The following is an 11,342-nucleotide window of genomic DNA, read 5'->3' as shown; positions in this document are numbered from 1 at the left end:
GCATAGCGGCACTTCCAGTTGGTGCTGGGAGGATCATACAAGGACCAAGTCATGCACAAGGAAATGCGGAGGCCACAAGCCAGACGAGTGCGCCACGAGGAGAGTGGGCTGCAAGGACGTGCAATGCGCGGGTGAACAGTGCGCGCGCACAGGCAGACGCAGCACACTGGCACAGGCAGACGCACACGCAGACAGACGCACGCGCACTGTAGCGCGCGCGCACACTGTAGCGCGCACGCGTACTGTAGCGCGCACGCACTGGAGAACTGGCGGAGTGGAGCAGACTTGCGTGCAAACTAACAAATGGATGGAGCGGCAGTCTTTGCGGGCCTTGACACTTGCGGAAAGGCTTTGGGCTTGGATGGAGAGCATCACCATGGGCTGCTGGGTTAGTTAGAATCAGTGTTTCACTAGGATTAGGACTTGGGAGGTTAACCTTGTATTGAAAGCATATATAAGCTGCCTTATTGAGTGAGGTTAATTAGAGAGAGAGAGAGAGAGGAGAGTGTTTAGGGTTTGGAGAGCACTCTTTGCACAGACTGCTTGGAGGGTTTGTGCCATAGCTTGTATTGACATAGGCTTGTATTCCTTTCTTTTAGAGGTTAATAAAGAAGGGTTGGGTTTTCCCGTACACAGTGTGCATTCTTCTTATTGTTTTATTATTTCCGCATTGTGTGTTTGTTTGATTGAGTAAGCAGGCTGACTAAGGAGGAGCTTAGTGCCATCACGGGGCTGAAAAGGAGATTCCAAGAGTAGGGCCGTGACAAGTTGGTATCAGAGCCAAACACAGCAGTCTTTGACGTCAAGAACAGGTCTGGCGTTGAAGCATGTCGACCTTGAGCGAGCGTGTTGGAGTTCTGGAAGCCCTGGTGGGTGAACCAGCACGTGAAGGAGAGTCTCTTGCTGAGCAGGGAGCGCTACACGCAGAGGCTATTGCTGAATTGAAGCAGATCACGCGCAATCTGCAGAAGGAGTGCGCTGAGCGGTATAATGAGATTCTTTCCCAAATTCTGTCCCTTACAGACCGCATGGAGGAGCGGGTTGCAACGCTTGAGGAGGACCTCAAGATTGCCAAGAAAGCCATAGCTGGAGCACCAAGTGGGGGTGAGATGGGCGCGGGTCAGTCCAAACTGAAAGTTCCAGAGCCAAAGCCATTCGGAGGGAGCCGTAACGCAAAGGAGCTGGAGAATTTTCTGTGGGACATGGACCAATACTTCAAGGCTGCACGCGTGGCTAAGGAAGAGCAGGTGACCATCACAGCTATGTATCTTGCAGGGGACGCCAAGCTTTGGTGGCGCACGCGTATGGAGGATGACGCTAGTGCGGGCAGACCAAAGATTGAGTCATGGGAGGTTCTGAAGCGGGAATTGAAGGAGCAGTTCCTACCACAAAATTCAGCATGGGTGGCAAGGGAGACGTTGAAGAAACTGAAGCACACGAGTTCCGTGCGGGAATACGTGAAGGAGTTCAGTTCGTTGATGCTGGACATCAAGAACATGAGCGAAGAAGACAAGCTATTTAATTTTGTTTCAGGGCTACAGCCCTGGGCGCAGGCTGAGTTGAGGAGGCAGAAGGTGGCGGATTTACCTTCAGCCGTAGCTGCCGCAGACGGCTTGGTGGACTACAAACTAGGGCCGTCGTCTTCGAACGGGGGTGAGAAGAAAAAGGGCAGAAGCGAGAGGAGGAGGTCTCCTCGAAAATATGGCAAAGAGGGCTGGAAGGACAGGAGGAAAAGAGAAGCAGAACCATCAAAGCAGAGGGGTCCGGATCCAACCCCGAGCAGACAAGGTGGCGGGTGCTTTCTTTGTGCTGGACCGCATCGGGCTAGGGATTGCCCAAAGCGGGAGCAGCTGTCCGCTCTCGTTGCACAGGAGGAAAAGAGCACTGAAGATGAGAACCCAAGGCTGAATCCCATACAGCTACTGAACGCCGTGACAGCCGAGCAACCAGCCGCGTGCAAGGGGTTAATGTACGCGTGGGTGGAGGTGAACGGGCAGCAGGTGCGTGCAATGCTGGACACGGGTGCCACGAATAATTTCTTGGCACAGCGCGTGGTGGGGAAGCTAGGAGTGACCATGGAAAAGTGCTCAAGCAGAATAAAGGCGGTAAATTCCGCGTCTCAGCCAATATTGGGCACTGCCGCTTCACGGGTGAAGATGGGTGCATGGGAAGGCGAGTGCACGTTCATGGCAGTACCCTTGGATGACTTTGATCTCATCCTTGGCCTCGATTTCTTTGTGAAGGCCAAAGCCGTTGCCATGCCACATCTAAATGGGGTGATGATTATGGATGAGCAGCAGGCGTGTTTCGTCAAGGCGGATGCAAACGTTAGGAGCGTAGAGCGCGTAGCGCTGCAGTCTGCCGCACAGGCGTGCGCGGGTCTGGAGCACGTAGCGCTGCAGTCTGCCGCACAGGTGTGTGCGGGTTTGAAGCGCGGAGAGGAGCTGGTGATTGCGGCACTGGTGGAAATCAAGGAGGATCACACCATGGACGTGCCAGATTGCGTAGCAGAGGTGCTGGACCGATACGCAGACGTGATGCCCGCGGCGTTACCCAAGACGTTGCCGCCAAAGAGACGTATAGACCACAAAATTGAGCTGGAGCCAGGAGCAAGGCCGCCAGCACGCGCACCATACAGAATGGGGCCTATGGAGTTGGAGGAGCTGAGGAAACAATTGGATGAGCTGCTGGAGGCTGGATTCATCCAACCCTCAAAGGCACCATATGGAGCGCCGCACCACAGAGTGACAGACGTGTTGAGCCGCAAGGAGGTGCACGCGTATACAGCAGCGTTGACAGAGGTTCAGTCGGATTTCCTCGGGAAATTGCGGGTGCAAGCAGAGGAAGACGCGGAGTACGGACACTTGAGAGAACAAGTGGAGCAGGGGATCGTGAGAAAATATTGGCTGGACAGAGGGCTGCTCTATGCAAAAGGAGGCAGACTGTACGTTCCCAAGAGCGGGGGACTAAGGCAAGGATTATTGAAGGAAACGCATGAGCCACAATGGGCAGGACATCCAGGCGTGGAAAGGATGGTGGCGCTGCTCAAGAGACACTATTGTTGGCCAAGGCTAGAGGAAGACGTGGAGCTGTACGTACGCACGTGTTTGGTGTGTCAACTGGACAAGACCGAGCGGCAGAAGCAAGCGGGTCTGCTACAGCCACTTCCTATACCCGAGAGGCCATGGGAATCGGTGTCTATGGATTTTGTGAGCGGTTTCCGAAGGTGGACGGGAAAGGATCTGTTTTGGTGGTAGTCGACAGATTTTCCAAATATGCAGTGTTCATTGCCGCCCCACAGACGTGCCAAGCGCACACAGCAGCGGAGTTATTTTTCAGACACGTCGTGAAGATTTTTGGACTACCAAGGGACATCATAAGTGATCGAGACGCGAGGTTCACAGGGAAATTCTGGACGTCATTGTTTAAAATGATGGGTTTCGAGCTGAAGTTTTCAACAGCGAATCATCCACAGACCGACGGGCAAACAGAGCGCGTAAATGCTTTGTTGGAGGAATACTTGCGGCATTACATCACCGCAAGCCAGCGGAATTGGGTAGAGCTACTGGATATCGCTCAGTTCAGCTACAACGTGCACAAATCATCATCCACGGGGATGAGTCCAGCGGAGGTAGCGCTAGGACAGCAGCCGATGACACCATTGGAGGTGGCTAAGCAGAAAACGCAGGGAGAGTGCCCAGCGGCGTACAGATTTGCACGTGAGAAGACTGAATTGATTGAGGAAGCGATGGACAGCTTATCCAAAGCCCAGCGGAGGATGAAGAAGTATGCGGATAAGCATAGGAGATCAGTGGAGTTCCAGGAGGGAGACATGGTGCTGCTGAAATTAACGCCTCAGATGTGGAAGAAGATCACAGACCGAAGGTACCATAAGGGACTGGTGCAGCGGTATGATGGGCCGTTTCAGATAATCAAGCGGGTTGGAGCAGTGGCATATAGGCTTCAATTACCGGAGCGCTTGAAGATACACCCCACGTTTCACGTGAGTTTTCTCAAGCCATATCATGAGGGTGATAGAGCTCAAGTGAGGAGAGCACCACCCATGGTGAGGAAGGACATTGAGAAGAAGCTTGCCAAAGTTTTAGATAGAAGAACTTTGGGGGAGAGCAAGAAAAACCGGCGTGTGGAATACTTGATCCAGTGGGAAGGAGAAAGTGACGCCGACGCAACGTGGGAGAGAGACGTGAACTTGTGGCAGTATGAGGACCAAATAAAGGCTTATTTGGAGACCCACCTGACGAGGGCGTCAGGCTCTTCCAGTGGGGGTGGGTTTGTCACAGGGTATCAGCCATGATACGCGCTGGTGCCAACCTGCGTGCTGGGTGACGCAGGAAACCTGCGTGCGGAGTAGCGCAGGGAGACGTACATGCGCGGGTGCGCATAGCGGCACTTCCAGTTGGTGCTGGGAGGATCATACAAGGACCAAGTCATGCACAAGGAAATGCGGAGGCCACAAGCCAGACGAGTGCGCCACGAGGAGAGTGGGCTGCAAGGACGTGCAATGCGCGGGTGAACAGTGCGCGCGCACAGGCAGACGCAGCACACTGGCACAGGCAGACGCACACGCAGACAGACGCACGCGCACTGTAGCGCGCGCGCACACTGTAGCGCGCACGCGTACTGTAGCGCGCACGCACTGGAGAACTGGCGGAGTGGAGCAGACTTGCGTGCAAACTAACAAATGGATGGAGCGGCAGTCTTTGCGGGCCTTGACACTTGCGGAAAGGCTTTGGGCTTGGATGGAGAGCATCACCATGGGCTGCTGGGTTAGTTAGAATCAGTGTTTCACTAGGATTAGGACTTGGGAGGTTAACCTTGTATTGAAAGCATATATAAGCTGCCTTATTGAGTGAGGTTAATTAGAGAGGAGAGTGTTTAGGGTTTTGAGAGCACTCTTTGCACAGACTGCTTGGAGGGTTTGTGCCATAGCTTGTATTGACATAGGCTTGTATTCCTTTCTTTTAGAGGTTAATGAAGAAGGGTTGGGTTTTCCCGTACACAGTGTGCATTCTTCTTATTGTTTTATTATTTCCGCATTGTGTGTTTGTTTGATTGAGTAAGCAGGCTGACTAAGGAGGAGCTTAGTGCCATCACGGGGCTGAAAAGGAGATTCCAAGAGTAGGGCCGTGACAAGTTGGTATCAGAGCCAAACACAGCAGTCTTTGACGTCAAGAACAGGTCTGGCGTTGAAGCATGTCAACCTTGAGTGAGCGTGTTGGAGTTCTGGAAGCCTTGGTGGGTGAACCAGCACGTGAAGGAGAGTCTCTTGCTGAGCAGGGAGCGCTACACGCAGAGGCTATTGCTGAATTGAAGCAGATCACGCGCAATCTGCAGAAGGAGTGCGCTGAGCGGTATAATGAGATTCTTTCCCAAATTCTGTCCCTTACAGACCGCATGGAGGAGCGGGTTGCAACGCTTGAGGAGGACCTCAAGATTGCCAAGAAAGCCATAGCTGGAGCACCAAGTGGGGGTGAGATGGGCGCGGGTCAGTCCAAACTGAAAGTTCCAGAGCCAAAGCCATTCGGAGGGAGCCGTAACGCAAAGGAGCTGGAGAATTTTCTGTGGGACATGGACCAATACTTCAAGGCTGCACGCGTGGCTAAGGAAGAGCAGGTGACCATCACAGCTATGTATCTTGCAGGGGACGCCAAGCTTTGGTGGCGCACGCGTATGGAGGATGACGCTAGTGCGGGCAGACCAAAGATTGAGTCATGGGAGGTTCTGAAGCGGGAATTGAAGGAGCAGTTCCTACCACAAAATTCAGCATGGGTGGCAAGGGAGACGTTGAAGAAACTGAAGCACACGAGTTCCGTGCGGGAATACGTGAAGGAGTTCAGTTCGTTGATGCTGGACATCAAGAACATGAGCGAAGAAGACAAGCTATTTAATTTTGTTTCAGGGCTACAGCCCTGGGCGCAGGCTGAGTTGAGGAGGCAGAAGGTGGCGGATTTACCTTCAGCCGTAGCTGCCGCAGACGGCTTGGTGGACTACAAACTAGGGCCGTCGTCTTCGAACGGGGGTGAGAAGAAAAAGGGCAGAAGCGAGAGGAGGAGGTCTCCTCGAAAATATGGCAAAGAGGGCTGGAAGGACAGGAGGAAAAGAGAAGCAGAACCATCAAAGCAGAGGGGTCCGGATCCAACCCCGAGCAGACAAGGTGGCGGGTGCTTTCTTTGTGCTGGACCGCATCGGGCTAGGGATTGCCCAAAGCGGGAGCAGCTGTCCGCTCTCGTTGCACAGGAGGAAAAGAGCACTGAAGATGAGAACCCAAGGCTGAATCCCATACAGCTACTGAACGCCGTGACAGCCGAGCAACCAGCCGCGTGCAAGGGGTTAATGTACGCGTGGGTGGAGGTGAACGGGCAGCAGGTGCGTGCAATGCTGGACACGGGTGCCACGAATAATTTCTTGGCACAGCGCGTGGTGGGGAAGCTAGGAGTGACCATGGAAAAGTGCTCAAGCAGAATAAAGGCGGTAAATTCCGCGTCTCAGCCAATATTGGGCACTGCCGCTTCACGGGTGAAGATGGGTGCATGGGAAGGCGAGTGCACGTTCATGGCAGTACCCTTGGATGACTTTGATCTCATCCTTGGCCTCGATTTCTTTGTGAAGGCCAAAGCCGTTGCCATGCCACATCTAAATGGGGTGATGATTATGGATGAGCAGCAGGCGTGTTTCGTCAAGGCGGATGCAAACGTTAGGAGCGTAGAGCGCGTAGCGCTGCAGTCTGCCGCACAGGCGTGCGCGGGTCTGGAGCACGTAGCGCTGCAGTCTGCCGCACAGGTGTGTGCGGGTTTGAAGCGCGGAGAGGAGCTGGTGATTGCGGCACTGGTGGAAATCAAGGAGGATCACACCATGGACGTGCCAGATTGCGTAGCAGAGGTGCTGGACCGATACGCAGACGTGATGCCCGCGGCGTTACCCAAGACGTTGCCGCCAAAGAGACGTATAGACCACAAAATTGAGCTGGAGCCAGGAGCAAGGCCGCCAGCACGCGCACCATACAGAATGGGGCCTATGGAGTTGGAGGAGCTGAGGAAACAATTGGATGAGCTGCTGGAGGCTGGATTCATCCAACCCTCAAAGGCACCATATGGAGCGCCGCACCACAGAGTGACAGACGTGTTGAGCCGCAAGGAGGTGCACGCGTATACAGCAGCGTTGACAGAGGTTCAGTCGGATTTCCTCGGGAAATTGCGGGTGCAAGCAGAGGAAGACGCGGAGTACGGACACTTGAGAGAACAAGTGGAGCAGGGGATCGTGAGAAAATATTGGCTGGACAGAGGGCTGCTCTATGCAAAAGGAGGCAGACTGTACGTTCCCAAGAGCGGGGGACTAAGGCAAGGATTATTGAAGGAAACGCATGAGCCACAATGGGCAGGACATCCAGGCGTGGAAAGGATGGTGGCGCTGCTCAAGAGACACTATTGTTGGCCAAGGCTAGAGGAAGACGTGGAGCTGTACGTACGCACGTGTTTGGTGTGTCAACTGGACAAGACCGAGCGGCAGAAGCAAGCGGGTCTGCTACAGCCACTTCCTATACCCGAGAGGCCATGGGAATCGGTGTCTATGGATTTTGTGAGCGGGTTTCCGAAGGTGGACGGGAAAGGATCTGTTTTGGTGGTAGTCGACAGATTTTCCAAATATGCAGTGTTCATTGCCGCCCCACAGACGTGCCAAGCGCACACAGCAGCGGAGTTATTTTTCAGACACGTCGTGAAGATTTTTGGACTACCAAGGGACATCATAAGTGATCGAGACGCGAGGTTCACAGGGAAATTCTGGACGTCATTGTTTAAAATGATGGGTTTCGAGCTGAAGTTTTCAACAGCGAATCATCCACAGACCGACGGGCAAACAGAGCGCGTAAATGCTTTGTTGGAGGAATACTTGCGGCATTACATCACCGCAAGCCAGCGGAATTGGGTAGAGCTACTGGATATCGCTCAGTTCAGCTACAACGTGCACAAATCATCATCCACGGGGATGAGTCCAGCGGAGGTAGCGCTAGGACAGCAGCCGATGACACCATTGGAGGTGGCTAAGCAGAAAACGCAGGGAGAGTGCCCAGCGGCGTACAGATTTGCACGTGAGAAGACTGAATTGATTGAGGAAGCGATGGACAGCTTATCCAAAGCCCAGCGGAGGATGAAGAAGTATGCGGATAAGCATAGGAGATCAGTGGAGTTCCAGGAGGGAGACATGGTGCTGCTGAAATTAACGCCTCAGATGTGGAAGAAGATCACAGACCGAAGGTACCATAAGGGACTGGTGCAGCGGTATGATGGGCCGTTTCAGATAATCAAGCGGGTTGGAGCAGTGGCATATAGGCTTCAATTACCGGAGCGCTTGAAGATACACCCCACGTTTCACGTGAGTTTTCTCAAGCCATATCATGAGGGTGATAGAGCTCAAGTGAGGAGAGCACCACCCATGGTGAGGAAGGACATTGAGAAGAAGCTTGCCAAAGTTTTAGATAGAAGAACTTTGGGGGAGAGCAAGAAAAACCGGCGTGTGGAATACTTGATCCAGTGGGAAGGAGAAAGTGACGCCGACGCAACGTGGGAGAGAGACGTGAACTTGTGGCAGTATGAGGACCAAATAAAGGCTTATTTGGAGACCCACCTGACGAGGGCGTCAGGCTCTTCCAGTGGGGGTGGGTTTGTCACAGGGTATCAGCCATGATACGCGCTGGTGCCAACCTGCGTGCTGGGTGACGCAGGAAACCTGCGTGCGGAGTAGCGCAGGGAGACGTACATGCGCGGGTGCGCATAGCGGCACTTCCAGTTGGTGCTGGGAGGATCATACAAGGACCAAGTCATGCACAAGGAAATGCGGAGGCCACAAGCCAGACGAGTGCGCCACGAGGAGAGTGGGCTGCAAGGACGTGCAATGCGCGGGTGAACAGTGCGCGCGCACAGGCAGACGCAGCACACTGGCACAGGCAGACGCACACGCAGACAGACGCACGCGCACTGTAGCGCGCGCGCACACTGTAGCGCGCACGCGTACTGTAGCGCGCACGCACTGGAGAACTGGCGGAGTGGAGCAGACTTGCGTGCAAACTAACAAATGGATGGAGCGGCAGTCTTTGCGGGCCTTGACACTTGCGGAAAGGCTTTGGGCTTGGATGGAGAGCATCACCATGGGCTGCTGGGTTAGTTAGAATCAGTGTTTCACTAGGATTAGGACTTGGGAGGTTAACCTTGTATTGAAAGCATATATAAGCTGCCTTATTGAGTGAGGTTAATTAGAGAGGAGAGTGTTTAGGGTTTTGAGAGCACTCTTTGCACAGACTGCTTGGAGGGTTTGTGCCATAGCTTGTATTGACATAGGCTTGTATTCCTTTCTTTTAGAGGTTAATAAAGAAGGGTTGGGTTTTCCCGTACACAGTGTGCATTCTTCTTATTGTTTTATTATTTCCGCATTGTGTGTTTGTTTGATTGAGTAAGCAGGCTGACTAAGGAGGAGCTTAGTGCCATCACGGGGCTGAAAAGGAGATTCCAAGAGTAGGGCCGTGACAAGTTGGTATCAGAGCTAGACCATCACGATGCTGCGGAGCAAAAAGAGACCTTTCACACAAACAACAGGCGGCAGTGCACGAGGCATGTGAAAAGCCTGATGTTAAAAAGCAAATGCCAAGAATACATCATGCCATAACGAGGGGGTGCACCAGGTGGAAGACAGGGGTCTTTCGGGGTGTCATGAGGATAGTGACATGACGAGGGGATGTCGCGCTTGACAGGGAGGTCGAGCGTCCCTTTAGCCAAGAATGGGGGACACTCATCGTGTGGTCTGATGCGGCCAGTAGCCTCCAACTGGGGGTATTTTGCGAACGAGCAGAGCACGAGGGCGTGCTCCATTTTTAGTGGGGGAGGGTTTGTCACGGGCTAAAGTTGGGAGCCGTGGCAGGGCTTTGGGCAGCTATGAGGTGATGGCGATCTTAAGAATGAGTATGCGTGATCATTGGGTTCGGAAGGCAATATGTGCTATTGGGAGTGCTCCAGCCACGGGGCGTGCACAATGCTACTCACCCGGCATTGAAGGGGGGACTAGGCCAACCCCGCACAAACTGGTCGGGAGCTGGAGCCGCTCTCCTGATGAGTCCAAGGCAGGACGAAACCAGTGATTCGATGCCACTATGTGGACGCATGCAAAGGCTGATCCTCGAGACAGTCCGCACCTCGAGGATGCCGCACAGGGTACGGGGAACACCCCTGTGCCACCGCCACCTGCCGCCACGCACCCGCCACCCTGCCGCCACCACGACCACCACCTGCTGCCACCACGCACACGACCAACCTGCCACCACACACCCACCACGACAGCCACCCCCGCCCACATGGCCAACCCTCCACCACCACGGCCACCGCCACCTGCCGCCACACACCCGCCACCCTGCCGCCACCACGACCGCCGCCTGCTGCCACCACGCACATGACCAACCTTTCACCACCTGCCACCGCCGCCGCCCACATGGCCAACCCTCCACCACCACGGCCACCGCCACCTGCCGCCACAAACCCGCCCACCACCCTGCTGCCGCCACGACCACCACCAGCCGCCCGCATGGTGGTGCCACGGTGTGCCTTCATGGTGGCCCGATGCTGTGCCATGGTCTGGGCGTCTGCTGCACATGGTGCCTGGGCAGTGGCACACAAGGTGTGTGCCAGCATGCATGCATGGTGGCCTGATGCTGTGCCATGGTCTGGGCATCTGCTGCACATGCTGCCTGGGCAGTGGCACACACCATGTGCCTTGCTGCCACACCTTGTGTGCCAGCATGCATGGTGGCCTGATGCTGTGCCATGGCCTGGGGCATCTGCTGCACTGTGCGCCAGCAGGTGCCATGGTGCTGCACCAGTGGCCTGTTTCTGCCCCCCGTGTGCTGCGAAATCCTTATTTCGAAAAAACTCACGCACAAAGTTCAAAACTCCCCGCACAACCACATGACCACAATTCAAATCACAATTTTAGGAGCACGTCAAAACAAACCACGCCCAAAAATTCCAACTCCTCTATTTTCTACGATTTTCCGAAGTTTTATTATTCAAAAAATCATAAAAATTATTTTACAATTCATTTTCCGTGTTGGTTTGTTTTGCCTGATTCCTTGTATTTTTCTTTGCCATCATGCAAAATTTCACACCATTTGGACATCGTTTGGGTCTCCTAAGAGGGGGGTGTGACAACTCAGACATCATGTATGTCCCCTGCTGACACAATGCCAAACGCAAATAAGACTCTTTAGGGGGGAGGTGCCACTCTCAACCAGGTGACCCTTGCAGCTGCTATAGGCTTCTCCCCCCTCGATGGCTATCACG

General features: G+C 54.1%; 1 protein-coding gene across 1 annotated transcript; it reads left to right on the top strand.

The window, feature by feature from the left end:
- Positions 1–5,214: 5,214 nt before the first annotated feature.
- LOC123207965 lies at positions 5,215–9,200 on the top strand. Its single transcript, XM_044625455.1, has one exon. It carries the CDS (start codon positions 5,215–5,217, stop codon positions 8,701–8,703), a length of 3,489 nt encoding a protein of 1,162 aa, XP_044481390.1. The 3' UTR covers positions 8,704–9,200.
- Positions 9,201–11,342: the final 2,142 nt, after the last annotated feature.

This window comes from Mangifera indica, unplaced genomic scaffold (genome assembly GCF_011075055.1).
Source record: "Mangifera indica cultivar Alphonso unplaced genomic scaffold, CATAS_Mindica_2.1 Un_0124, whole genome shotgun sequence".
Classification (NCBI taxonomy): domain Eukaryota; kingdom Viridiplantae; phylum Streptophyta; class Magnoliopsida; order Sapindales; family Anacardiaceae; genus Mangifera; species Mangifera indica.
The sequence above is the reverse complement of the archived record's forward strand: the minus strand, read 5'-3'. Positions and strand labels throughout refer to the sequence as shown.

Bases quoted from the DNA above. Each gene is read 5' to 3' on its own strand.
- LOC123207965 (XM_044625455.1), top strand. From the start codon at position 5,215: ATGTCAACCTTGAGTGAGCGTGTTGGAGTTCTGGAAGCCTTGGTGGGT.